The 27,880-nt window shown below is 53.2% G+C and overlaps 1 protein-coding gene and 5 long non-coding RNA genes across 8 annotated transcripts in view; 2 read left to right on the forward strand and 4 right to left on the reverse strand.

Moving 5' to 3' along the window:
* ME3 (malic enzyme 3) overlaps positions 1-4,798 on the forward strand; it is a 124,457-nt gene extending 119,659 nt beyond the window's left edge. For both annotated transcript variants that reach the window (XM_040544312.1, XM_040544311.1), the window contains exons 8-14: positions 127-224; positions 902-1,015; positions 1,728-1,833; positions 2,393-2,535; positions 2,827-3,000; positions 3,573-3,671; positions 4,522-4,798. In XM_040544312.1, coding sequence (XP_040400246.1) covers positions 127-224; positions 902-1,015; positions 1,728-1,833; positions 2,393-2,535; positions 2,827-3,000; positions 3,573-3,671; positions 4,522-4,683 — 896 coding nt within the window. In that variant the 3' untranslated portion in view covers positions 4,684-4,798. The remainder of the gene's footprint in view (positions 1-126; positions 225-901; positions 1,016-1,727; positions 1,834-2,392; positions 2,536-2,826; positions 3,001-3,572; positions 3,672-4,521) is intronic.
* The window catches only part of LOC121063668, a 33,544-nt gene continuing 8,701 nt past the window's right edge, over positions 3,038-27,880 (reverse strand). The window contains exons 2-3 of the long non-coding RNA XR_005816136.1: positions 27,315-27,319; positions 3,038-3,343 (exon numbers count right to left, since the gene is read on the reverse strand). This is a non-coding gene — a long non-coding RNA (uncharacterized LOC121063668). The remainder of the gene's footprint in view (positions 3,344-27,314; positions 27,320-27,880) is intronic.
* LOC121063663 lies at positions 6,258-12,745 on the reverse strand. Of its 2 annotated transcripts, XR_005816131.1 has the most exons (4): positions 12,540-12,733; positions 11,965-12,246; positions 8,237-8,241; positions 6,258-6,308 (listed from the first exon to the last, which is right to left on the reverse strand). It is a non-coding gene; the product is annotated as an uncharacterized LOC121063663 (long non-coding RNA). The 2 variants fall into 2 exon arrangements; XR_005816130.1 differs by lacking the exons at positions 6,258-6,308; positions 8,237-8,241 and having other exon boundaries at positions 12,115-12,246; positions 12,540-12,745.
* LOC121063667 lies at positions 8,699-25,479 on the forward strand. Its single transcript, XR_005816135.1, has 3 exons — positions 8,699-8,810; positions 13,082-13,087; positions 25,386-25,479. It is a non-coding gene; the product is annotated as an uncharacterized LOC121063667 (long non-coding RNA).
* LOC121063665 lies at positions 14,911-21,565 on the reverse strand. The gene is made up of 3 exons (XR_005816133.1): positions 21,484-21,565; positions 15,624-15,747; positions 14,911-14,994 (listed from the first exon to the last, which is right to left on the reverse strand). It is a non-coding gene; the product is annotated as an uncharacterized LOC121063665 (long non-coding RNA).
* LOC121063664 lies at positions 22,451-23,638 on the reverse strand. The gene is made up of 3 exons (XR_005816132.1): positions 23,465-23,638; positions 23,143-23,266; positions 22,451-22,513 (listed from the first exon to the last, which is right to left on the reverse strand). It is a non-coding gene; the product is annotated as an uncharacterized LOC121063664 (long non-coding RNA).

Genomic DNA, 27,880 nt, shown 5'->3' on the forward strand with positions numbered 1-27,880 from the left:
AAGTTAATGCCAAAATCCCAAGGGTTTAAGAGCGTGGTCCCTCCCACAAGGTTTCTAACAGTGTATCAGCAGGACAGACAATCCCCTTGCCAAAATGACCATCTCATGGTGTTTCTCTCTTTTCAGGCACTGCGTCTGTTGCAGTCGCTGGCATCTTTGCAGCCTTAAGGATCACAAAGAACAAGCTCTCAGACCACAAGTTTGTTTTCCAGGGAGCTGGAGAGGTAGGAATGTTCTTGAGTTTGTTCCTAAATATCATCTAAATTCAAATTTAGTGACAGAAAAGTCAACCATGAATCTGCCTGCAAGGCCTATCTTCCTGAAGGCAAAACACAGAAGCAGGTTCCTTGTTACTGGTCAGGAGTGGGGCCCACAGGTGGATCTTGCTGCTGCATAGAAGTTGCCAACAATCTTTCAGTGACATCTTGGCATGCGAGTCCTGGACAGTCCTCCTGGATGCTCCGAGGCTGTCAGTGAGGCTAGCTTGAATCCTCAGGGTTGGTATTTAGGGTAAACCAGAGCCTTCTAGCAACACAGCTGTAAGAATTGAGACTTAAAGAACTGTAAGAAAATAACCTCATTTTGTGGAGTCAGTTGTATTGCCTGCAGGGCAGGAAGTGAGGTAGCATTCAGGTAGTCTGTCTGGTGCTTTGCACAAAGAAAGAAGAGGAAGATAAACTCTCTGAAGCCTGGACTGTGAACAAAAGGAGTTCATCCAGGTCCTGGCACAGCTGTTGCCCACCTGCAGGACTTCGGGTAAGGTGTGTCACTGTACAGCCACAGAGTAGAAAGCCTCCCTGCTTTGTGCAGTGCTGTGGGAGGACCCAACACATTTCTCATTAAAAATCTGCTCCCATCAGATGTTACTACCCCAATGAAATGTTTATTTACTCTGTTCCAGGCTGCTATGGGCATAGCTCATCTCATCCTCATGGCCATGGAAAAGGAAGGAATTTCACGAGAGGATGCCATCAAAAAAATTTGGATGGTGGACTCCAAGGGACTGATTGTCAAGGTAAATTTGTCTCCAAAGCTAATCATCTCCACTTCCTCAGCACCTCCTGCAAGCTAGAGAGAGGCCAGAGCAGGCAGACACCTTGAACCCTGCTCAGCCCTGGAGCAAGGGCTGCAGTTTCACCGGTGTCAGCAGAGCTGTTCCTGCTCTCGGAGGGCTGGATCTCGTGGTGGTAACAGTGTACCAGCAGCACCGGCTATCCCAAAGGCAATGCTTTGGGACGAGCCCCTAAAAGTGGTAGGGTGATGCACAGCAGTGTCTCAGTGGCATTGCGACTGCACATGATCATTGTCTCATGCAGCGCTGGAAGTCTTGCATGCCAGATACATGAGGCATTACAACAGCAATATTGTGCCCTGCTTGGTTATCCAGCCTGGCCCAGCTCTGCTCTGCACTCCCTGGGTCCTCAGGGCATCTGCCCCCATCCCTTCTAAGACTAGAGGAGACTTGTGCTACATGCACGACTTCTCTGCCCTGGCAGCCAAATTCCTTTCTCCACACAACGGATGTATTTTGGAGGGTGAGATGGGCAGAGACCAGCCCCACATGACATTACACCAACTGCTCGATGCCTGGCTGTCTGATGCTGAGGGCTTGCTCTGAGGAGCCTGGTTTAAGAGGAGGGTAGAGAGATAAAACAAACTGATGAGTTACTACATTGTGTCTCCACCTTTTGCCAGAAGCATGAAGTTTGACTCCTTTTCCCTCACAGGGCAGGAGCCACCTGAACCATGAGAAAGAAATGTTTGCCCAGGACCACCCCAGTGTGAACACGCTGGAAGAGGTTGTGCAGAAAGTGAAGCCTACAGCAATTATAGGTGGAGTTCTCTTAACATGACCTTTTCATGTCAATGCACTTCTTAGGAGAGTGTCTTTCTTCCAGGGCCGCCTTTTGTTCTCAGAGTCAAAAAGTAAAGAGGTTGCTTTTTTTTTTTTTTTTCCCCCTTTTTATCAATTGAATTCTCCACATCATTCCCTTCAACCATGGGACAGAGGTTTCCCCTCTGTAGGAGACCCCCAGATGGGCTGCAGGTGGAGGTGCCACTGTGGGCATGATCTGGGGCTCTCAGCAGTGAGCGTGGCCCAGGCGAGTGGAGCACGATGAGGACAATATTCGGGAGGCAAAGTGCTGAGAGCTGCATCCAGACCAGCCCAAACACTGATCCCTGCGCTGCAAGGAGGAGATTTGGAGGAGCAAAGGGCTGTATTTTGAAACAGGCTTTTAATCTCTCTATAACATGAGAAACATTCCCACCTGCATCTCCAGAGATGGAGGCCTCCCACAGTTATTTTGTGACAGAGGTCACCAAGAGGGATCAGTGCAGCTCGCTGCTCTTAGTCAGAAAGCACCCACTCACTCCTCTGTTGTTGTTTTAGGTGTCGCAGCCATCGCGGGAGCTTTCACTGAGAAGATTTTGAAGGACATGGCAACCTTCAATGAGAGGCCCATCGTGTTTGCCCTCAGCAACCCCACAAGTAAAGCAGAGTGCACAGCGGAGCAGTGCTATCGCCTCACTGAGGTACTGGATCTCAGCACAGGGAAGACAGGGGCTCCAGACACGCTCTGGCCATGCCTGTAGCGTGACTTGCAGTTGGGCAGTGCAAACACCCACTCAGTGCTCAGTGGCTTTGTTCATGACCCTGTTTATGGTTCTGGAGACCAGGCCTTTCTGAAGTATCAGCAGGGGATGGCTTTGCTGGACATTTGTCTACCTGGTCATCAGAGTTTCCTGAGTATACATCATGGAAAGCGGCAGACATATGAGATGTTTCTTCTGAATTTGGACGTTTATTTCTCTCTCTTTGATCAGGGCCGAGGAATATTTGCCAGTGGGAGCCCATTCTCAAAGGTTACCCTGCCCGATGGACAGACCTTCTTCCCTGGCCAAGGAAACAACGCCTATGTCTTCCCAGGAGTGGCACTGGGAGTCATTGCCTGCGGAGTCCGACACATCTCTGATGATATCTTCCTCCTCACAGCAGAGGTTTCCAAGCGGCAAATAACTACTGTTCTTAAAAAATATTATAAGGGGCACATGCACCTACTTTGGGAAGGAAGTCCTGAGCAAGGTTCATCCTTCCCTTGCACCTGTGAAGGCACCTGCAGGAGTGGCAACAGGGTTCCCCTCACTCCCCACAGCTGCTACCCTTTATAGCAGCATTTTACCCAGTGAGGCTGTGGAATCTCCCTTCCATGGAGACTTTTAAAAGTTGTTGGACATGATCCTAGGCAATCTGATCTCGGTGGCCCAGCTTGAGCCAGGGGGGTTGGACCAGATGGCCTCCAGAGATCCCTTCCAGCCTCAACCATTCCGTGATTCTGTGATTCTGATTTTGTTCATTACCTGCCCTGAAACAGCACTTCCATTGTCCTGGCTGCAGTTTTAAGTCTGTAATGAAGTGTATACACACAGGTATTTTGTGTAGTTCAGCAGTTTGATTGAGAACTAACCGCAGCTCCATTGCTGCCAAGGTTTCAACCATGTGTTGTGTAATCTTAGTGAAGGTGGCACACACTTGAGACCATCTCTGTAAACTGTCTTCCTCTTCTTTCTAGTCTATTGCTGCTGAGGTGACAGAACAGAATCTTGCAGAAGGAAGACTCTATCCCCCCTTGGACAGTATCAGAGAGGTGTCTTTCAAAATCGCTGTCAAAGTAAGTACTCATTTATTTCCACTTTCTGTGGTAGGGAGGGCATAAATTGCCCTGGCATTGTTCTTGTTTTGTGTTTCTTAAAATCATCTTATTCTGTAGCCTAAAGCAATGATTCTTGGGAATCCTTCCAGACAGAATTGCTGCTTTGATCTCTTCTATCATTAAAGCCCACATTTGAAAAGTATTTCCTGATTCTGGATGCCTCACAGCTCACAAAGCTCTACATTATTGCTTGGAGCTGTGACTGCTCAGCACTTCCAAAAATCAGGTTTAGGGTTGACATCAAACATGAAGCAAGTTGCCAAAAGATTTTAGGTTCCAAATTGCTATTTTGGAACCTCTCCTTTTGAGTTTGATAGGGATCTAAGCATCTAAATACTCTTCCAGATCTGGGCTTGTTGTCTAATTATGGGATTTGTGCCCTGCATACATGAAATTTGTAATTCCTTTTCAGGAGACACCCACTGAGAATCACGTTGGCCTGCTAGGAGCTACTGGGGGGTGCACAGCGTAACTCAGGAGCTTAAGAGTTCAAGCAGAGGTGGTTAAAGGGCTGCTCACCTTCTTTAATTGAGTAGCATGACCATTTTGCTAGGGCAGGGGAAGCATTCCTAAACAGCCAGGAACTTCAGGCAGTTTGCATTCCCTCACCCAAGGGATGAAGTGCAGCCTACTCAGGGGGTTGCTTAACAAGAAATAATAAGCAAAACCAGGCACAATTTTGAGGGCAGGAAAAAAAAAAAAGAAGAAAAAAAGAGGGAAAACACAGCCAGTGCTGAACTGCAGTTGGTTTTAACTTCGTAACGTGTCAATGTTATTTCATCAGCTCTTTTTGCTTATCTTTTCACAGATTGTTAACTGGGCCTACAAGCATGGTCTTGCTTCTTGGTACCCTGAGCCAGCAGACAAGGAAGCTTTTGTGAAACAGCTTATTTACAGTCCTGATTACGATTCATTCATTATTGATGATTACACGTGGCCTCCCGCAGCCATGCAAACACAAGATGTATAAGATTCATGAGAACTGTTTTCTCATTTTTTTTCCATCAGTTCCCATGGTCCATATCATTGCTGATATAAATGCACCTCCAGCCTTGCAGAATGATAGAAGTAAATGAATCCAAGTACTTTTTTACTTGCCACTGCCTTTTCTCTGTGGGAGCACATGAACGGGATAAAATAAAGTCCACACTGGGCAGTCAATACTCCACAGAGAGAGACAAAGTATAGTTCCAGCCCGTCCCAGTCAGTTTGCACTACAGGCTTTGCCATCATTTAAAGTCCCATGGACCCCGTGAACACTGATGTTCCTTCTACGGGTTTGAAAACACTACATTTCAGCTGTGTAACAACAGGTACAGGAGAAGGCAGGGAGTCCTCCAAGGAAGGACAGAGGCTGAAAATAGTCATGTGGTTCCTTTTCTCAGCAAGAGATGCTCAATGAGTTCTTATCCAAACCAAGAATCTCACAGAGCATTGCCATATCTTCTAGCACTCTGGTCCCTGGCCAGTCGCCCTCACATAAGGCAGGAGTAGCTCCTACCACTCTTGGAAGACTTTACGGGCTGTCTTCTCTGAAACCTGCCACTGTCGGGAGTCTCCCAGAAGTTGTAGTTAGAGGTGCACACACTTCCAAAGCCCCAACAAAATTCAACAAATAACTTAAGTACAGCTGGAATCCAAACAGAAAATGCTTGGAGAACCCCCAGGAAGGTATTGACAGTGATCTGTGACTGAAAGGCTCATTCTCCCAAGAATTTTGCTCAGACAGCGGGTCCAGGGTGTGTGGGTTTGCTCCAACAACCTCTCTAACTGGTACCATGCCATGAATATCCACGGGGAATATCAGTAGTTTTAAACACCCAGGGAGTATCAGTAGTTTTGGGTTGGTCTCTTCTCACAGATAACTAGTTAGATAACTAGATAACTAGTTAGATAACTAAGATTAGAGGGAATGGCCTCAAGTTGTGCCAGTGGAGGTTTAGAATCACAGAATCACAGAATCGTCTAGGTTGGAAGAGACCTCCAAGATCACCCAGTCCAACCTCTGACCTAACACTAACAAGTCCTCCACTAAACCATATCACTAAGCTCAACATCTAAACATCTTTTAAAGACCTCCAGGGATGGTGACTGAGCCACTTCCCTGGGCAGCCCATTCCAATGCCTAACAACCCTTTCGGTAAAGAAGTTCTTCCTAATAGCCAACCTAAACCTCCCCTGGAGCAACTTTAGCCCATTCCCCCTCGTCCTGTCACCAGGCATGTGGGAGAATAGACCAACCCCCACCTCGCTACAGCCTCCTTTAAGGTACCTATAGAGAGCGATAAGGTCACCCCTGAGCCTCCTCTTCTCCAGGCTAAACAACCCCAGCTCCCTCAACCGCTCCTCGTAAGACTTGTTCTCCAGACCCCTCACCAGCTTCGTTGCCCTTCTCTGGACTCTCTCGAGCACCTCCATGTCCTTCTTGTAGCGAGGGGCCCAAAACTGAACACAGTACTCGAGGTGCAGCCTCACCAGAGCCGAGTACAGGGGGACAATCACTTCCCTAGCCCTGCTGGCCACACTGCTTCTTATACAAGCCAGGATGCTGTTGGCCATCTTGGCCACCTGAACACGCTGCTGGCTCATATTCAGCTGCCTATCAACCAGTACTCCCAGGTCCTTCTCTGCCAGGCAGTTTTCCAACCACTCATCTCCCAGCCTGTAGCGCTGCTTGGGGTTGTTGTGCCCCAGGTGCAGGACCCAACACTTGGCCTTGTTGAACTTCATACAGTTGGCCTCAGCCCATCGGTCCAGCCTATCCAGATCCTCCTGCAGAGCCTTCCTACCCTCGAGCAGATCGACACATGCACCTAACTTGGTGTTATCTGCAAACTTACTGAGGGTGCACTCGATCCCCTCGTCCAGATCATCGATAAAGATATTGAAGAGGACTGGCCCCAGTACTGAGCCCTGGGGGATGCCACGAGTAACCGGCCTCCAACTGGATTTGACTCCATTCACCACAACTCTTTGGGCCCGGCTATCCAGCCAGTTTTTAACCCAACGAAGCGTATGCCAGTCCAAGCCATGAGCAGCCAGTTCCTTGAGGAGAATGTTGTGGGAAACGGTGTCAAAAGCCTTACTGAAGTCAAGGTAGACCACATCCACAGCCTTCCCCTCATCCACTAAGCGTGTCACTTTGTCATAGAAGGAGATCAGGTTCGTCAAGCAGGATCTGCCTTTCATAAGACTGGGCCTGATCGCCTGGTTGCCCTTCAAGTGCCTCGTGACGACATTCAAGATAATCTGCTCCATGAGCTTCCCTGGCACTGAGGTCAAACTAACAGGCCTATAGTTCCCTGGGTCTGCCCTCCGGCCCTTCTTGTAGATGGGCGTCACATTTGGTAGCCGCCAGTCAACTGGGACCTCCCCTGATAGCCAGGACTGCCGATAAATGATGGAAAGCGGCTTGGCCAGCTCCTCCGCCAGTTCTCTCAGTACCCTCGGGTGGATCCCATCCGGCCCCATCGACTTGCGTACATCCAAGTGCTGTAGCAGGTCACCAGCCATTTCCTCGTGGATAGTGAGGGCCACATCCTGCTCCCCATCCCCTTCCACCAGCTCAGGGTACCGGGTATCCAGAGAACAATCCGCTAAAGACTGAGGCAAAGAAGGCATTAAGCACCTCAGCCGTTTCCTCATCTTTTGTAACTAAGTTTCCCCCACATCCAGTAAAGGATGGAGATTCTCCTTAGTCCTCCTTTTGGTGTTGATGTATTTGTAAAAACATTCTTTGTTATCTTTAATGGCAGTAGCCAGATTGAGCTCCAGATGAGCTTTGGCCTTTCTAGTTTTGTCCCTGCACAGCCTCGCAACATCCTTATAGTCCTCCTGAGTGGCCTGCCCTCTTTTCCAAAGATTATAAACCCCCTTTTTCTCCTAAGCTCGAGCCACAACTCTCTGTTCAGCCAGGCCGGTCTTCTTCCGCGCCGGCTCGTCTTCGGGCACGTGGGGACAGACCGCTCCTGAGCCATTAAGATTTCCTTCTTGACGAGTGCCCAGCCTTCCTGGACTCCTCTGCCCTTCAGAACCACCTCCCAAGGGACTCTGCCAACCAGTGTCCTGAACAGCACAAAGTCAGCCCTCCAGAAGTCCAAGACAGCGGTTTTACTGGTCCCCTTCCTGACTTCGCCAAGAATAGAGAACTGAACCATTCGTGGTCACTCTGCCCAAGACAGCTCTCGACCACCACGTCTACCACCAGTCCTTCTCTGTTTGTGAACAGAAGGTCTAGCGGGGCACCTCCCCTGGTAGGCTCACTAACCAGCTGCGTCAGGAAGCTATCTTCCACGCTCTCCAGAAACCTCCTAGACTGCTTTCTCTGGGCTGTGTTGTGCTTCCAGGATATGTCTGGGAAGTTGAAGTCCCCCACGAGAACAAGCGCTGACGATTTCACAACTTCTGCCAGCTGCCTGTAGAACTCCTCATCCGTCTCCTCATCCTGGTTGGGCGGTCTATAACAGACCCCCACCAGGATGCTCGCCTTGTTAGCCTTCCCGCTGATCCTAACTCATAGGGACTCAACCTTATCATTCCCAGCCTCAAGTTCCACAACATCAAAACACTCTCTAATATAGAGAGCCACACCACCACCTCTTCTGTGCTGCCTGTCCCTTCTGAAGAGCCTATAGCCAGCCATTGGAGCACTCCAGTCATGAGTGGTCCCACCATGTTTCCGTGATGGCGACCAAGTCATAGCCTGCCTGCTGCACAGTGGCTTCCAGTTCTTCTTGTTTCTTACCCATGCTGCGTGCATTAGTGTAGATGCACTTCATTTGGGCCATTGCCTTCTCCCCAGGCCTTGCCATTGTTCCCCCTGGCAGAGCTCCAACAAGCCTTATTTCAGTCCCATCCCCCTTCTTACCTAGTTTAAAGCCCTCTCAATGAGCCCTGCCAGCTCCTGGGCTCGGATGCCTTTTCCCCTTAGAGATAGGGAACCGTGGGAACTACTAAGGGCAGAAGTCAACCAACAACGCAGCCTTCATGGTGCCAACAGCATGGGGAGGGACATTTCTGGGAGCTGCTGTGTGGAGGGACGTGCAAGGCGTTGGTGGGCCTTGGCTTGTGAGGAGCTCAGGCCTTTCTCAGGACCTCGTGGAGGAGCTGTGTAACCCCTCCACTGCCCTCCCAGCAGCAGCTGAGCGTGCAGCCCAAAGTCCCCGCACGTGGAACCCTGACATTCATCTCTCTTCTTACCAGGAAAAGTTTCTTTCTTCTATGGCAGTCCATGAACATTGGCAAAGTACTCCGAAACCTGGAAGATGGGCATCTTTACATCGAGGAGCTTAAAGCCTGCCATGGGCCGCTCCTGTTTAACAGCAAAGAAGGCACCCAGGCCAGGTATTGTGACGCCCTGAAAAGCAAGAAATCAGGAACACGGATCAGTATTTCTGGGGCTTCTCCAAGCAAGAAGACGGGCCCTCATGCCTTGGCCACTGCTCACGAGAAGGTGCCAGACAGTGTCATTCTGGAGAGCCCTGGAGATGGCCTCGATGGCTGGGAGTTTCCCAGCTCCCTCCTTTTTGCCATCTAAAGTGGAGCTGGGCTAGTAAGGGCAGAGCCAACACCCTCAGCTCAGGAAAATCCCCCCAAGGGCTTCCAACATGTACGGAGAGCCTTGAGAACTGGCTCCAGCTACATAATGGCCTGCCCACTCTGGCCACAGGCAACACACAAGCGCCAGGCAGTACGGATCCCGTCCTTCTGCTGGAGCTGGGCTCTTCTTTGGTGCGTATTGCCAGAGCAGCAAGTGGCCCCTGGCACATCTGCAGTTTGCAGGCTACCGCTGGGGTGTTTCTTCTGCTTGAGGAGGCGTTCTGTGGGGTGGCAGCTCCTGGAAGGACCGGAGTATGAGGGGAGCACGAGGCTGCAAAGCCCACCTTGTTCAGTGCGAAGTGCCTGCGGATGAAGTGGGATACTGCATCCCAAATTCTCCCAGTCCTTGGAAATCAAATCCACAATATCCCCCTTCAGCCGTGCCCTGGGGACAGCAACAAGGCCAGAAATGCCGTGCTGCGGGCTGGCACGGCCCGCTGATCCCACGCTGACAAGCCCAACAAACGGCTGCCAAGCAGGCGCTGCCAGAGGCTGCAGGAAGGTTCCAGAAGCAGCGGCAGCGCCCCGGGCAGGGGCAGCCACGAGTGCAGGAGCCGCTCGTGGGATGCGGGCTCAGGGGCAGACGCCCGCCCCTGCAGGGGACAAGGCCCACCCAGAGCCTGCCCACCGGCATGGGCCTGCCCAGACATCCTGGGGGGAAGCCCTGGCCACAGCCAGTGATCGGGGGGGATGCAGAAGCCCCTCACAAATGATGATGAAAAACAGGGCCCACAAAGTGAGAGGCCATGTCACTTACCATGGAAGCCCCAGAACTTGGAGAAAAGTGGCACTGCTCTCTCCAGAGAGCGCGTTTCCTTCAGCAAGTTTCTTTTAGAAGGAAAAGAAAGGCCTCATGTGTCTAGATGCCGCCCGCCATCACTGACAGCCGTGCTGGGGACAGCCCAAGGCCTCAGCCAGCTTGTGGCACGGGGGGAAACCACAACTGCAAAATGGCCGCCAGGGCTGTCAGAGGATGGGTCGGGAGCCGCCCTGTCAGGGAGCAGCTTTTCTCTCTCTCTCTGTACACTCAGGGAGCATCTTTCCTGTAGAGCCACCACTGAGCTGAGCAACCCAGCACTGAGAATGAAACTCTCTCATTTCAGTCCCATACAAACCTCGAGAGTGCCCCAGAGGGCGTGCAAGGCGATCCATTTGGGTGTGGGAAGGAAATGCTAGAAATGCCATTTATTTATTTATTAAATCTTGAAAGCAAATAAGAAAGAAGTTATGCTTCAGTAGTATTTAATATAGAGCTTGTGCCTGGCACTCTCTCAGTGTCTCCATGTGTTTGATGGCCACGTCGCACGTGGTCTGTGAGGTGTCCTGAGGGACGAGTGTGTGCCCCACAACACGGAGGGCTTCTCCGTGGCACCCTCGCTCGTTCGCATGCTTTCAGCACTAGGTGACGTAGCAGATTACATGGGCCTGGTCCAGTAGACTTCAGGATGGTGTGGTTTAGGTTTTGCTAAAGTAACCCTCAAGGTATGGACACGGGTCTAAAAAGACTCCTGCAGAGCACCTGCAGAGTGAAGACGGTGCTAATAATGTGAGCACAAGTGGCCAACGAGCAGATGAGAGAGCTGAAACCTCCTGCTCCCATCTACTTCTGTACATCTCCATCTCCATTGGGATCTCTAAGCCAAGGGCAGCAAGAGTTCAGCAAGAGGACCCAAGTAGAATTTACAGCAACTTGCATCAAGGCTGCCTGATGAGTGATCGAAGTCCCCGAGAGTTTTAGGAGGAGAGAATGAAAACTGTGAGAGCGTGTGAGAGAAAGAGAGCTCTTCACTTTCTTGTAGGAGTGATGTGAGAAAAATTCGACCTGTCCTTCAGTTTTGCGGTGTGCTGAGTTAAAGTCCCCGGGACAGGGTTTGGCCCTGCTGGCTTCCCTTCCTTTCTTCTTTTCTCCAAAGTTTCAAACTCTCTCTCTTTTCCGTCTGTTTTTTGGCTATGTGCAGACCCAAGAGGTCGTGGAAAACTCTTTTCCAAAAAGAGGCTCTTAACTTCAAAGCTCCATTGGGAGCAGGACCAACAGGGAAGGAAGACTTGCTGCTAATCCTGGGCTGAGTGAGGGCAGGTGCTTGATGGCTTTTTTCTGGGAACAAACGGAAGGTTCCAGAGAGCTGTTACCTTGGAAGTCCCACCCTGGAAGGATCAAGAGCTCCCAGCTCTTCCCAGCTCTCCAGGCACAGGCAGCTGCTGATGCTGGATACTAAGAGCACCTGGCTTTCAGCAAGGGTGAATCGGCAGCCTCAGCTAGGAGGCGTTTGTGGCTGTCTTGGGAGGCCACAAGCGTTTCTTCTTTAACTGTTTTAAGAGTCCCACAAAAATCATGAGGTGGATTATTGAGGGAACAGAGCATCTCTCCTGTGAAGAGAGGCTGGGAGAGCTGGGACTGTTTATCCTGGAGAAGAGAAAGCTCAGGGGGGATCTCATCAGTGGATAACTACATGCCTGCGGGCAGGGTGCAAAGGGAATGGAGCCAGGCTCATTTCAGTGGAGCCCAAGGACGGGACAAGAGGCGATGGGCACAGAGAGAGACACAGCGGCTTCCATCTGTACCTCAGGAAACACTCCTGTAGCGTGTGGGTGACCGAGTCCTGGCACAAGTTCCCTGAGAGGCTGTGGAGTCTCCCTCCGCAAGGGGAGATACTTGAAAGCCATCTGCACAGGGCATGGTCCTTGGACACTGGTGCTGGGTGGCCCTGTTTGAGCAGGGGGTTGGCCAAGCTGACCTCTTCAGGTACCTCCCAACCTCAACCATGCTCTGTTTGTGTGAAATCAGAACACTACAAAGCCCGTGCTGGTCCCTCCAGCAGGAAGCAACAGTCTTTATTGGGCTGACAGCTGCTCACAGCTGCGAGGGGTCCGCGCTGGTTTCCCTGATGCTCGTGTCATCTTCGGCACTGGAAGCACAGGGACTTTCTCACCAACGCTAGGGAGAGAAAAAGAAAGGGTTCAAGTTTCAGTTCCAGTGAGGGCAGCTGAGTGACACTCCCTGCTCCCTTCAGCCCCAGTCCTGTGGAGCGTGCATAGGCAGGAGTCCCAAGGGTCTGTGTGGCCCTGCAGAGGCCCCTCGTGTCCCAGCCAGTGACAGGGAATCTACGCAGCGCCAGGCTGAGGCGCTGTGTGAGGCCGGGCTGGAGACCTTTGGCCAAGCAGCTACGGAAGGCCAGGGCAAGGGTGCTTCTGAGCCCAGGAAAGAAGGCTGTTGCAGCAGAGGTTTACCAGATCAGAAGATCCTCTGCAGAATTCCCAGGGATGTTCGGAGCTCTGCTCTTGGTCTTGTCTTTCTGCAGGGCCTCCTTTCTCTTCTCCAGCTCTTTCCTCACCCGCACACTCCGCACCGAAAGGCAGCTGCAGCAACAGAGAAGAAAAAAACTCTCAGGTGGGCTCTGAAGGTCCCCACCTGTGTCTGCCCAAAAGCAGGGAGCACAGCCTCCTTCCAAAAAGAAGAAGATAGAAGATCCTCTGCAGTCTTTCCAGGGACGTCCACAGCTCTGCTCTTGGTCCTGTCACTTGGTCACTGAGGCGAGATTTCAGCAGCTGGCCGATGCTATTCAGGCTGTGAACAAAGTCTGAGGAAAACTGCATTTGGACTCTGCTCTTGCGGAAGACCAGACAGCCAATGTCCTTGAAGATGAAATCAACACCCTGCTTCTTTGCGAGGGTGTAGGAGAGAAAGAGCAGGGTCTCTTGAATGCAGCGCTGCACGGTGTCCCGAGGAATGCCGGTGTCCAAGGGCAGCCAGGCATAATTCAGGACACCAGCTGGAGGTACACCTGAGGGAAAAGAAGCAAGGAGCCAAGGAACTAAGACAGGCCTGCAGAGGAGGGCAGTCCCGTCTGGGCATCTGCTGGGCCCTCCAGCACTGATGCCCTGCTGCCGGTCTGCACCTGCAGCTGCGCCAGATGCCAAGAGGAGAAGTCAGCCACCAACGCAGCCATGAGGGTGCCAACAGCGTGGGGAGGGACCTTTCCAGGAGCTGCTCTCTGGAGGGATGTGCAAGGTGTTGGTGGGCCCAGGCTTGAGAGGAGCTCAGGCCTTTCTTAGGACCTTCTGGAGGAGATCTCTAACACCTCCACTGCCTTCACACCAGAAGCTGAGCATGCAGCCCCAAGTCTCCACAAGTGGGAGCCCTGACATTCATCTGTGTTCGTACCAGGAATAATTTCTTTCTCGTAAGGGAGTCCATGAATACTGGCAAAGTTCTCTGAAGCCTGGAAGATGGGCTTCTTTACAAGAAGCTGTGGCAGCCACCTGCCAAATCAGAGTAGATGCCCACATGCAGACCCTCCCAGCAAAGAGGAGAAAGAGAGAGGGGAACCCTGTCCCTTGGTGTACCCAGAGGCTTGCACTCCTCCGACAAAACCGGAGGCTCCCTTGCAGCCGCTTTGGATGACTGAACAACCGTGGCCTTCTGCTCTGAGCTGCTGCAGCAGCTGCTTCCCTGGCTGTACACTGGCAGTGTGCGCAGGATAGCAATGCCTGCAAAAACATGCTTCGTGCTCGCAGCCCAGCAAGGAAAGGGCCGTCAGTAGGACATATTGGGACCCTTGTGGAGTTCACCACGTCCCTGTGTCCAAAGAATGCCGCTTGATGACTCACGGAGAAGAGCCCAGGAGCTGCCTCCTCCGATTTCCCCCGCAGCCTCACCTGGGAGAAGGCTCTTTTCCCCGGCAGCCTGCCCCATCTGTGCCTCCTCTGTCACCCTGGGGAGTCTGGCTGGAGAGAGACTCCGGCGTGTGAGCAGCTGGCTCTTAATAGCAGGAGGCACCCCTGTAAGGAGGCAACAGGAGGGCTGCTAAGAGAAACTCCTTGGTGGCGTCTTGGGCATGACGGCCAAGAGACTGCTCTCATGTTACCTTTTCTGTTGGAGTCTTCCTCCATCCTTGACTCTCCCTTCTTTTCAGCCTGCTTCTCGGGACTTTGAATGGGATTTCCCCCTGCAGCTCTTCCAGATGGAATGTAGAGCCCAATCCTGGAAGCAAGAAGAGGACAGCAGTGTGATTCCAGGCCACCACGCTCAGTGGTTGCAGTGCCCTGGCCTTGATGCCAGCCATGGGCTGCAGAAGCAGCACACTCACCTGAGAAAGACGATGACTCATTCAGACCCTGGCTGTGAGAGGACACTTTTCCTGTCCGATGTGGCCAAATCCATCGGCTGGAGGCAGGGCCTCTCCGTAGTCCGTTTTTAGATGGAGGTGCTAATGTGGGAGCTGTCACATGGCAGTGGGGCAGTCGTCCCCTCAGGGTTTCCCCAGGCTCAGGGCACTTTCCCTGCAGCCTTCTTTCTCCTAGAAAGGCAGCGTGAAAGGCCTCAGCCCTCGGCCTCTGAAGCTAAGGGCAAGAACGCATTCACAGCAGTGGGCTTTGGAGGAGCCCTCGTCCTTCACAAAGGAAAACAAGGCTCAGAAAGGGCAGGTTTTTCTCCTTGATAGAAGCTTCCTGGCAGAGCAAAAGGAAAGAGTGTGCACATGGCCCCCTGAGAGAAGAGAAAGGTTCCTTCTGGAGTGCTTGAAAACACTTGTCATACCCAGATACTCTCTCTCCCATTCCTTTCGCCACGACCCTTGCACTGTGCCCACATGTGCTGTCCCTCCCGTTCTTCCTTCAGTTGCTCCTCAGCCAGCGATGCCTGCAGAGTTCTTTCATCTTCTTGCCTGTACAGGCAGCATATTTCCTACAGGGGAGAAGGGCGTGCAATGGTTTGAGAAATGTCAAATCTCCAGAAGCACTGCCCTTGTAACAACCCTTCCCCTGTTCTGCCATCCTTGTGGAGCTCTCCTGACGCACTGCCAGCATCTTGCAAGCACACAAGAAGAGGATTTGCTGCTGTAGCTTTTGCTCAACAACCTGGTCTTGCTCTTCCAGCAGGCAGCAGCCCTCAGCGAGGACCATCGTCCCTTTTCTGAGGTCTGGCCCAAGGAGAAGCCATGGCCCAAGCTGTGGCAGCCACCTGCCAAATCAGAGAAGTAGATGCCCACATGCAGACCCTCCCAGCAAAGAAGGGAGAGAGGGAACAAGAGGTAGGGGAACCCTGTCCCTTGGTGCACCCAGAGGCCTGCAGTTCTCCAAAATAAACGGAGGCTCCCTTGCAGCTGCATTGGATGACTGAACAACCGTGGCCTTCTGCTCTGAGCTGCTGCAGCAGCTGCTTCCCTGGCTGTGCACTGGCAGTGAGCGCAGGAGAGCAATGCCTGCAAAAACATGCTTCGTGCTGAGCATGCAATGATTAGAGAGACACATCAAATCTCCATGAAGGCAACCTGTGAAACAACCCGCCAACGGGTACACAGATCCAGTGGCTACCTGTCCTGCTCTCCGTTGACCCTCACAGGCAGGGGCTTGAGTTTGGGGCCAGGCCGCAGCAGAGCGCTTGCCCTTCCCCTCTTCTGCCATCTTTGAGGAGCTCTCCTGACGTGCTGTACGCAGCCTGCAAGCACACAAGAGGAGGATTTGCTGCTGTAGCTTTTGCTCACAAACTGGGTGCCCAGCAAGGAAAGGGCAGGCGGTGGGACATGTGGCGGGACCCCTGTGGAGTTCACCAAGTCCCTGTGTCCAAGGGAAGCTGCTCGATGACTCAAGGAGAAGGGCCCAGGAGTTGCCTCCTCCAGCTCCCCCCCAGCCTCACCTGGGAGAAGGCTCTTTTTCCCCAGCAGCCTGGCCCAGCTTTGCCTCCCCAGTCGCCCTGGAGAGTCTGGGTAGAGAAGGACTCTGGCGTGTGAGCAGCTGGCTCTTAATAGCAGGAGGCACCCCTGTAAGGAGGAAAAGAGAAGGCTAGTCAGAGCTGCTCCTTGGTGGCCACACAAATAGGCAGGGAATGAGCCTCCCTGCTTGATCCGGTGCTATTTCTAAAAGGCAGAGCAAGCTGGCAGGTGGGTTGACCTAGAAGGGAGTCTTCTTGGCCACTAGCATTTCACAGGTGGGGAAGGGAGTCCTGGGACTCTATGCCACCTCTTCGTGACATGGAGGGGCTCAAATCCCCCTATGGACAGCTCCTGTTTGATAAGGGAGAAGGCGCCCAGCCCAGGTGCTCTGATACCCTGAAAAGCAAGAAAGGACGAACAGTATTTCCGTATTTCTGGGGCGGGAAATCCAGCGCAGGACTTCTCCAAACAAGACGATGGGTACTTGTGCCTTGGCCACTGCTCATGGAAGGTGCCAGATGGCATCACTCTGGAGAGCCCTGGAGATGGCCTTGGTGTCTGGGAGTTTTCCAGCTCCGTCCTTTTTGTCCTCTAAAGAAGAACTGGGCTAGTGAGAGCAGAGCCCAAGCACTCACACAAAGCTCAGCAAATTCCCCCGGGGGTTCCCAACACCTAGGGAAAGCCTTAAGAACTGGCTCAGGCTACATACTGGCTTGCATTCCAAACTTTCCCAATCCCTGGAAAGCAAGGGAAAGAGAGGTCATGCTGCAAGAGAGCCCACTGCTCCAGCACAGCCCTGGCAGCTGAGGGGACCAGTGCCTGTGTCATGGGGCCCCCTGTCCCCTTCCCTCCTGTCCCCTGTTCCTCAGGCACCTCCTGATGGGCTCACCGTCGTCTGGGAAGTGCATGAGTGGGGAACATGAGGCGGCTGCAGCACAGGATGGGAGCACTCCTGGCCTCCATCTCTCTCCGGCCCTCCTGCACTTGTAGGCAGGATTTGTCCCACGCAGGGACGCTGCTTCCCAGTTTCTCCTCTGCTTGAGGAGGCGTTCTGTGGGGTGGCAGCTCCTGGAAGGACCGGAGTATGAGGGGAGCACGAGGCTGCAAAGCCCACCTTGTTCAGTGCGAACTGCCTGCGGATGAAGTGGGATACTGCATCCCAAATTCTCCCAGTCCTTGGAAATCAAATCCACAATATCCCCCTTCAGCCATGCCCTGGGGACGGCAACAAGGCTGCCATTGCCATGCTGCGGGCTGGCACGGCCCGCTGATCCCACGCTGACAAGCCCAACAAACGGCTGCCAAGCAGGCGCTGCCAGAGGCTGCAGGAAGGTTCCAGAAGCAGCGGCAGCGCCCCGGGCAGGGGCAGCCGCGAGTGCAGGAGCCGCTCGTGGGAGGTGGGCTCAGGGGCAGACGCCCGCCCCTGCAGGGGACAAGGCCCACCCAGAGCCTGCCCACCGGCATGGGCCTGCCCAGACATCCTGGGGGGAAGCCCTGGCCACAGCCAGTGATCGGGGGGGATGCAGAAGCCCCTCACAAATGATGATGAAAAACAGGGCCCACAAAGTGAGAGGCCATGTCACTTACCATGGAAGCCCCAGAACTTGGAGAAAAGTGGCACTGCTCTCTCCAGAGAGCGCGTTTCCTTCACCAAGTTTCTTTTAGAAGGAAAAGAAAGGCCTCATGTGTCTAGATGCCGCCCGCCATCCCCCACAGCCGTGCTGGGGACAGCCCAAGGCCTCAGCCAGCTTGTGGCACAGGGGGAAACCACAACTGCAAAATGGCCGCCAGGGCTGTCAGAGGATGGGTCGGGAGCCGCCCTGTCAGGGAGCAGCTTTTCTCTCTCTCTCTGTACACTCAGGGAGCATCTTTCCTGTAGAGCCACCACCGAGCTGAGCAACCCAGCACTGAGAATGAAACTCTCTCATTTCAGTCCCATACAAACCTCGAGAGTGCCCCAGGGGGCGTGCAAGGCGATCCATTTGGGTGTGGGAAGGAAATGCTAGAAATGCCATTTATTTATTTATTAAATCTTGAAAGCAAATAAGAAAGAAGTTATGCTTCAGTAGTATTTAATATAGAGCTTGTGCCTGGCACTCTCTCAGTGTCTCCATGTGTTTGATGGCCACGTCGCACGTGGTCTGTGAGGTGTCCTGAGGGACGAGTGTGTGCCCCACAACACGGAGGGCTTCTCCGTGGCACCCTCGCTCTTTCGCATGCTTTCAGCACTAGGTGACGTAGCAGATTACATGGGCCTGGTCCAGTAGACTTCAGGATGGTGTGGTTTAGGTTTTGCTAAAGTAACCCTCAAGGTATGGACACGGGTCTAAAAAGACTCCTGCAGAGCACCTGCAGAGTGAAGACGGTGCTAATAATGTGAGCACAAGTGGCCAACGAGCAGATGAGAGAGCTGAAACCTCCTGCTCCCATCTACTTCTGTACATCTCCATCTCCATTGGGATCTCTAAGCCAAGGGCAGCAAGAGTTCAGCAAGAGGACCCAAGTAGAATTTACAGCAACTTGCATCAAGGCTGCCTGATGAGTGATCGAAGTCCCCGAGAGTTTTAGGAGGAGAGAATGAAAACTGTGAGAGCGTGTGAGAGAAAGAGAGCTCTTCACTTTCTTGTAGGAGTGACGTGAGAAAAATTCGACCTGTCCTTCAGTTTTGCGGTGTGCTGAGTTAAAGTCCCCGGGACAGGGTTTGGCCCTGCTGGCTTCCCTTCCTTTCTTCTTTTCTCCAAAGTTTCAAACTCTCTCTCTTTTCCGTCTGTTTTTTTTGGCTATGTGCAGACCCAAGAGGTCGTGGAAAACTCTTTTTCCAAAAGAGGCTCTTAACTTCAAAGCTCCATTGGGAGCAGGACCAACAGGGAAGGAAGACTTGCTGCTAATCCTGGGCTGAGTGAGGGCAGGTGCTTGATGGCTTTTTTCTGGGAACAAACGGAAGGTTCCAGAGAGCTGTTACCTTGGAAGTCCCACCCTGGAAGGATCAAGAGCTCCCAGCTCTTCCCAGCTCTCCAGGCACAGGCAGCTGCTGATGCTGGATACTAAGAGCACCTGGCTTTCAGCAAGGGTGAATCGGCAGCCTCAGCTAGGAGGCGTTTGTGGCTGTCTTGGGAGGCCACAAGCGTTTCTTCTTTAACTGTTTTAAGAGTCCCACAAAAATCATGAGGTGGATTATTGAGGGAACAGAGCATCTCTCCTGTGAAGAGAGGCTGGGAGAGCTGGGACTGTTTATCCTGGAGAAGAGAAAGCTCAGGGGGGATCTCATCAGTGGATAACTACATGCCTGCGGGCAGGGTGCAAAGGGAATGGAGCCAGGCTCATTTCAGTGGAGCCCAAGGACGGGACAAGAGGCGATGGGCACAGAGAGAGACATAGCGGCTTCCATCTGTACCTCAGGAAACACTCCTGTAGCGTGTGGGTGACCGAGTCCTGGCACAAGTTCCCTGAGAGGCTGTGGAGTCTCCCTCCGCAAGGGGAGATACTTGAAAGCCATCTGCACAGGGCATGGTCCTTGGACACTGGTGCTGGGTGGCCCTGTTTGAGCAGGGGGTTGGCCAAGCTGACCTCTTCAGGTACCTCCCAACCTCAACCATGCTCTGTTTGTGTGAAATCAGAACACTACAAAGCCCGTGCTGGTCCCTCCAGCAGGAAGCAACAGTCTTTATTGGGCTGACAGCTGCTCACAGCTGCGAGGGGTCCGCGCTGGTTTCCCTGATGCTCGTGTCATCTTCGGCACTGGAAGCACAGGGACTTTCTCACCAATGCTAGGGAGAGAAAAAGAAAGGGTTCAAGTTTCAGTTCCAGTGAGGGCAGCTGAGTGACACTCCCTGCTCCCTTCAGCCCCAGTCCTGTGGAGCGTGCATAGGCAGGAGTCCCAAGGGTCTGTGTGGCCCTGCAGAGGCCCCTCGTGTCCCAGCCAGTGACAGGGAATCTACGCAGCGCCAGGCTGAGGCGCTGTGTGAGGCCGGGCTGGAGACCTTTGGCCAAGCAGCTACGGAAGGCCAGGGCAAGGGTTCTTCTGCGCCCAGGGGCCTCACTGCCCAAGGAAGGGGCTGTTGCTAGTGGAAAGAAGGCTGTTGCAGGAGAGGTTTAGCGGATCAGAAGATCCTCTGCAGAATTCCCAGGGATGTTCGGAGCTCTGCCCTTGGTCCTGTCTTCCTGCAGGGCCTCCTTTCTCTTCTCCAGCTCTTTCCTCACCCGCACACTCCGCACTGAACGGCAGCTGCAGCAACACAGAAGAAAACTCTCAGGTGGGCTCTGAAGGTCCCCACCTGTGTCTGCCCAAAAGCAGGGAGCACAGCCTCCTTCCAAAAAGAAGAAGATCAGAAGATCCTCTGCAGTCTTTCCAGGGACGTCCACAGCTCTGCTCTTGGTCCTGTCACTTGGTCACTGAGGCGAGATTTCAGCAGCTGGCCGATGCTATTCAGGCTGTGAACAAAGTCTGAGGAAAACTGCATTTGGACTCTGCTCTTGCGGAAGACCAGACAGCCAATGTCCTTGAAGATGAAATCAACACCCTGCTTCTTTGCGAGGGTGTAGGAGAGAAAGAGCAGGGTCTCTTGAATGCAGCGCTGCACGGTGTCCCGAGGAATGCCGGTGTCCAAGGGCAGCCAGGCATAATTCAGGACACCAGCTGGAGGTACACCTGAGGGAAAAGAAGCAAGGAGCCAAGGAACTAAGACAGGCCTGCAGAGGAGGGCAGTCCCGTCTGGGCATCTGCTGGGCCCTCCAGCACTGATGCCCTGCTGCCGGTCTGCACCTGCAGCTGCGCCAGATGCCAAGAGGAGAAGTCAGCCACCAACGCAGCCATGAGGGTGCCAACAGCGTGGGGAGGGACCTTTCCAGGAGCTGCTCTCTGGAGGGATGTGCAAGGTGTTGGTGGGCCCAGGCTTGAGAGGAGCTCAGGCCTTTCTTAGGACCTTCTGGAGGAGATCTCTAACCCCTCCACTGCCTTCACACCAGAAGCTGAGCATGCAGCCCCAAGTCTCCACAAGTGGGAGCCCTGACATTCATCTGTGTTCGTACCAGGAATAATTTCTTTCTCGTAAGGGAGTCCATGAATACTGGCAAAGTTCTCTGAAGCCTGGAAGATGGGCTTCTTTACAAGAAGCTGTGGCAGCCACCTGCCAAATCAGAGTAGATGCCCACATGCAGACCCTCCCAGCAAAGAGGAGAAAGAGAGAGGGGAACCCTGTCCCTTGGTGTACCCAGAGGCTTGCACTCCTCCGACAAAACCGGAGGCTCCCTTGCAGCCGCTTTGGATGACTGAACAACCGTGGCCTTCTGCTCTGAGCTGCTGCAGCAGCTGCTTCCCTGGCTGTACACTGGCAGTGTGCGCAGGATAGCAATGCCTGCAAAAACATGCTTCGTGCTCGCAGCCCAGCAAGGAAAGGGCCGTCAGTAGGACATATTGGGACCCTTGTGGAGTTCACCACGTCCCTGTGTCCAAAGAATGCCGCTTGATGACTCACGGAGAAGAGCCCAGGAGCTGCCTCCTCCGATTTCCCCCGCAGCCTCACCTGGGAGAAGGCTCTTTTTCCCCGGCAGCCTGCCCCATCTGTGCCTCCTCTGTCACCCTGGGGAGTCTGGCTGGAGAGAGACTCCGGCGTGTGAGCAGCTGGCTCTTAATAGCAGGAGGCACCCCTGTAAGGAGGCAACAGGAGGGCTGCTAAGAGAAACTCCTTGGTGGCGTCTTGGGCATGACGGCCAAGAGACTGCTCTCATGTTACCTTTTCTGTTGGAGTCTTCCTCCATCCTTGGCTCTCCCTTCTTTTCAGCCTGCTTCTCGGGACTTTGAATGGGATTTCCCCCTGCAGCTCTTCCAGATGGAATGTAGAGCCCAATCCTGGAAGCAAGAAGAGGACAGCAGTGTGATTCCAGGCCACCACGCTCAGTGGTTGCAGTGCCCTGGCCTTGATGCCAGCCATGGGCTGCAGAAGCAGCACACTCACCTGAGAAAGACGATGACTCATTCAGACCCTGGCTGTGAGAGGACACTTTTCCTGTCCGATGTGGCCAAATCCATCGGCTGGAGGCAGGGCCTCTCCGTAGTCCGTTTTTAGATGGAGGTGCTAATGTGGGAGCTGTCACATGGCAGTGGGGCAGTCGTCCCCTCAGGGTTTCCCCAGGCTCAGGGCACTTTCCCTGCAGCCTTCTTTCTCCTAGAAAGGCAGCGTGAAAGGCCTCAGCCCTCGGCCTCTGAAGCTAAGGGCAAGAACGCATTCACAGCAGTGGGCTTTGGAGGAGCCCTCGTCCTCCGCAGAGGAAAACAAGGCTCAGAAAGGGCAGGTTTTTCTCCTTGAGAGAAGCTTCCTGGCAGAGCAAAGAGGGGAAGAGTGTGCACATGGCCCCCTGAGAGAAGAGAAAGGTTCCTTCTGGAGTGCTTGAAAGCACTTGTCATACCCAGATACTCTCTCTCCCATTCCTTTCGCCACGACCCTTGCACTGTGCCCACATGTGCTGTCCCTCCCGTTCTTCCTTCAGTTGCTCCTCAGCCAGCGATGCCTGCAGAGTTCTTTCATCTTCTTGCCGGCACAGGCAGCATATTTCCTACAGGGGAGAAGGGCGTGCAATGGTTTGAGAAATGTCAAATCTCCAGAAGCACTGCCCTTGTAACAACCCTTCCCCTGTTCTGCCATCCTTGTGGAGCTCTCCTGACGCACTGCCAACATCTTGCAAGCACACAAGAAGAGGATTTGCTGCTGTAGCTTTTGCTCAACAACCTGGTCTTGCTCTTCCAGCAGGCAGCAGCCCTCAGCGAGGACCATCGTCCCTTTTCTGAGGTCTGGCCCAAGGAGAAGCCATGGCCCAAGCTGTGGCAGCCACCTGCCAAATCAGAGAAGTAGATGCCCACATGCAGACCCTCCCAGCAAAGAAGGGAGAGAGGGAACAAGAGGTAGGGGAACCCTGTCCCTTGGTGCACCCAGAGGCCTGCAGTTCTCCAAAATAAACGGAGGCTCCCTTGCAGCTGCATTGGATGACTGAACAACCGTGGCCTTCTGCTCTGAGCTGCTGCAGCAGCTGCTTCCCTGGCTGTGCACTGGCAGTGAGCGCAGGAGAGCAATGCCTGCAAAAACATGCTTCGTGCTGAGCATGCAATGATTAGAGAGACACATCAAATCTCCATGAAGGCAACCTGTGAAACAACCCGCCAACGGGTACACAGATCCAGTGGCTACCTGTCCTGCTCTCCATTGACCCTCACAGGCAGGGGCTTGAGTTTGGGGCCAGGCCGCAGCAGAGCGCTTGCCCTTCCCCTCTTCTGCCATCTTTGAGGAGCTCTCCTGACGTGCTGTACGCAGCCTGCAAGCACACAAGAGGAGGATTCGCTGCTGTAGCTTTTGCTCACAAACTGGGTGCCCAGCAAGGAAAGGGCAGGCGGTGGGACATGTGGCGGGACCCCTGTGGAGTTCACCAAGTCCCTGTGTCCAAGGGAAGCTGCTCGATGACTCAAGGAGAAGGGCCCAGGAGTTGCCTCCTCCAGCTCCCCCCCAGCCTCACCTGGGAGAAGGCTCTTTTTCCCCAGCAGCCTGGCCCAGCTTTGCCTCCCCAGTCGCCCTGGAGAGTCTGGGTAGAGAAGGACTCTGGCGTGTGAGCAGCTGGCTCTTAATAGCAGGAGGCACCCCTGTAAGGAGGAAAAGAGAAGGCTAGTCAGAGCTGCTCCTTGGTGGCCACACAAATAGGCAGGGAATGAGCCTCCCTGCTTGATCCGGTGCTATTTCTAAAAGGCAGAGCGAGCTGGCAGGTGGGTTGACCTAGAAGGGAGTCTTCTTGGCCACTAGCATTTCACAGGTGGGGAAGGGAGTCCTGGGACTCTATGCCACCTCTTCGTGACATGGAGGGGCTCAAATCCCCCTATGGACAGCTCCTGTTTGATAAGGGAGAAGGCGCCCAGCCCAGGTGCTCTGATACCCTGAAAAGCAAGAAAGGAGGAACAGTATTTCCGTATTTCTGGGGCGGGAAATCCAGCGCAGGACTTCTCCAAACAAGATGATGGGTACTTGTGCCTTGGCCACTGCTCATGGAAGGTGCCAGATGGCATCACTCTGGAGAGCCCTGGAGATGGCCTTGATGTCTGGGAGTTTTCCAGCTCCGTCCTTTTTGTCCTCTAAAGAAGAGCTGGGCTAGTGAGAGCAGAGCCCAAGCACTCACACAAAGCTCAGCAAATTCCCCCGGGGGTTCCCAACACCTAGGGAAAGCCTTAAGAACTGGCTCAGGCTACATACTGGCTTGCATTCCAAACTTTCCCAATCCCTGGAAAGCAAGGGAAAGAGAGGTCATGCTGCAAGAGAGCCCACTGCTCCAGCACAGCCCTGGCAGCTGAGGGGACCAGTGCCTGTGTCATGGGGCCCCCTGTCCCCTTCCCTCCTGTCCCCTGTTCCTCAGGCACCTCCTGATGGGCTCACCGTCGTCTGGGAAGTGCATGAGTGTTGGGAACATGAGGCGGCTGCAGCACAGGATGGGAGCACTCCTGGCCTCCATCTCTCTCCGGCCCTCCTGCACTTGTAGGCAGGATTTGTCCCACACAGGGACGCTGCTTCCCAGTTTCTCCTCTGCTTGAGGAGGCGTTCCGTGGGGTGGCAGCTCCGGGAAAGAGTAGAGTAAGAGGGGAGGACAAGTCTGCAAAGCCCACCTTGTTCAGTGCGAGCTGACGTCGGATGGAGTAGGGTACTGCATCCCAAACTTTCCCAGTCCCTCGAAAGCTGTGGCAAGGGAGGTTAAGCTGCAAGCCAGCCCACACCTCCAGTATAGCCAGGTGACCAAGGGAGCTGGTGCCCATGTCCTGAGTCCCCCGGTCCCTGTCCCCAGAAGGAAATGCAGCTTAAGAGGTATTCACGGGTGCCTATTCCTCTAACGCCTCCTGACAGGCTCACCATCGTCTGTGAGGTGCACGTGTGTTGGGAGGTGCATGAGTGTTGGGAAAATCAGGCAGCCGCTGCGCAGGATGGGAGCAGTCCTGGCCTCCATCTCTCTCTGGCCCTCCTCCACTCGTCAGGCTGCTCAGCAGCAGCAACTGGGCATGCAGCCCGAAGTCCCCGCACGTGGGAACCCTGACATTCATCTCTTCTTACGTGAAAAGTTTCTTTCTTGTAAGGGAGTCCATGAATACTGGCAAAGTTCTCTGAAACCTGATTGATGGGCTTCTTTACATGGAGGAGCTGAAAGCCTCCCATGGGCAGCTCCTTTTAAAAATAGTGCGGAAGGCGCCCAGCCCAGGTGCTCTGATACCCTGAAAAGCAAGAAAGCAGGAAGAGTATTTCAGTATTTCTGGGGCGGGAAATCCAGCGCGGTGCTTCTCCAAGCGAGAAGATGGGCCCTGGTGCCTTGGCCACTGCTCATGGAAGGTGCCAGATGTCATCATTCTGGAGAGCCCGGGAGATGGCCTCGATAGCTGGGAGGCCTTTCTCAGGACCTTGTGGAGGAGCTGTGTAACCCCTCCACTGCCCTCCCAGCAGCAGCTGAGCATGCAGCCCAAAGTCCCAGCACATGGGAGCCCTGACATTCATCTCTTTTCTTACCAGGAAAAGTTTCTTTCTTATACGGCAGTCCATGAACATTGGCAAAGTGCTCCAAAACATGGAAGACGGGCATCTTTACATCAAGGAGCTTAAAGCCTGCCATGGGCCGCTCCTGTTTAACAGCAAAGAAGGCTGTGACGCCCTGAAAAGCAAGAAATCAGGAACACGGATCAGTATTTCTGGGGCTTCTCCAAGCAAGAAGACGGGCCCTCATGCCTTGGCCACTGCTCACGAGGAGGTGCCAGACAGTGTCATTCTGGAGAGCCCTGGAGATGGCCTCGATGGCTGGGAGTTTCCCAGCTCCCTCCTTTTTGCCATCTAAAGTGGAGCTGGGCTAGTAAGGTGTTGTGGTTTAGCCCGGCTGGCAGTCAAACACCACACAGCTGTTCGCTCACCCTCCCCCCTCCCTCTCCGGGATGGGGGAGAGAAACGGGAAAGTGAAGCCTGTGAGTTGAGATAAAGACAGTTTATTAAGACAGGGAAAAGAATAACAACAATAATAATAATAATAATAGTATTAATAGTAATAATGTGTACGAAATAAGTGATGCACAATGCAATTGCTCACCACCCGTTGACTGATGCCCAGCCTATCCCCGAGCAGCCGGCCCCCCCCTCCACCCCGGCTAGCCACCCCTATATATTGTTCAGCATGACGTCAGATGGTATGGAATACCCCTTTGGCCAGTTTGGGTCAGCTGTCCTGGGTCTGTCCCCTCCCAGCTCCTGCTGCATCCCTAGCCTGCTCGCTAGCAGGACAGAGCGAGAAGCTGAAAAGTCCTTGGCTTGGTGTAAGCACTGCTCTACAACAATTAAAACATCAGCATGTTATCAGCGCTCTTCTCATCCTAATCCAAAACATAGCACCCTGCCAGCTACTAGGAGGAAAATTAACTCTGTCCTAACTGAAACCAGGACAGATATCCACCCCTTATTCCATACCATTTATGTCATGCTCAGGTTACACTCTTTCCAATACCTTCTAATTAATCACCATTTTCATCTATGATATATAGCAACCATGGTAGCGATGACATACAGTGTTATATGATAATTAACATACTACAATTCAACTCATGGGCTATTCTCACCCAGTATTAGGTCCCCTTGAGGTACACACCGGACCTCCCCATTCTCTTGCATTACCCACCAAGTGCATCCAGGTCCCCGAGCAAAAGCAATCCCACGAATGGGCTTGCCTTTTCCTGAGGCGGGAGTAGCCCAGACTGTCTTACCCAGCATGTTTCTTACGTGCACTACAGGAACTTTATCCCCTTCTACAGTGCGTAACAGGTTTGATTGGGCAGGTCCAGCTCGGTTGGCAGATCCTCTAGTATTGACTAACCAGGTGGCCTTTGCCAGATGTGTTTCCCAATTTTTGAATGTCCCAGCACCCATTGCTTTCAGTGTAGTCTTTAACAGTCCATTGTATCGTTCAACTTTCCCGGAGGCTGGTGCATGATAAGGGATGTGATACACCCACTCAATACCATGTTCTTTGGCCCAAGTGTCTATAAGGTTGTTTTGGAAATGAGTCCCATTGTCTGACTCAATTCTTTCGGGGTGCCATGTCGCCATAGGACTTGCTTTTCAAGGCCCAGGATAGTGTTCCGGGCAGTGGCATGGGGCACAGGATATGTTTCCAGCCATCCGGTGGTTGCTTCCACCATTGTAAGTACGTGGCGCTTGCCGTTGCGGGTTTGGGGGAGTGTGATGTAATCAATCTGCCAGGCCTCTCCATATTTGTATTTCAGCCGTCGTCCTCCATACCAAAGAGGCTTTGACCGTTTGGCTTGTTTAATTGCAGCACATGTTTCACAATCATGAATAACCTGTGCTATAGTGTCCATGGTCAGGTCCACCCCTCGGTCAAGAGCCCATCTGTATGTTGCATCTCTACCTTGATGGCCTGAGGTGTCATGGGCCCATCGGGCTATAAATAATTCACCTTTATGTTGCCAGTCCAGGTCCACCTGAGCCACTTCAATCTTAGCAGCCTGATCCACCTGCTGGTTGTTTTGATGTTCTTCAGTAGCCCGATTCTTGGGCACATGAGCATCTACATGGCGTACCTTTACAACCAGGTTCTCTACCCGGGCAGCAATATCTTGCCACAATGCAGCAGCCCAGATGGGTTTGCCCCGGCGTTCCCAGTTGTTCTGCTTCCATTGTTGTAGCCACCCCCACAGGGCATTTGCTACCATCCATGAATCAGTATAGAGATAGAGAACTGGCCACGTTTCTCGTTCAGCAATATCTAAGGCCAGCTGAACGGCTTTCACTTCTGCAAACTGACTCGATTCACCTTCTCCCTCAGCAGCTTCTGCAACTCGTCGTGTAGGACTCCATACAGCAGCTTTCCATCTCCGATGCTTTCCCACAATACGACAGGACCCAT

Source organism: Cygnus olor, chromosome 1, assembly GCF_009769625.2.
Source record: "Cygnus olor isolate bCygOlo1 chromosome 1, bCygOlo1.pri.v2, whole genome shotgun sequence".
Taxonomy (NCBI): Eukaryota; Metazoa; Chordata; class Aves; order Anseriformes; family Anatidae; genus Cygnus; species Cygnus olor.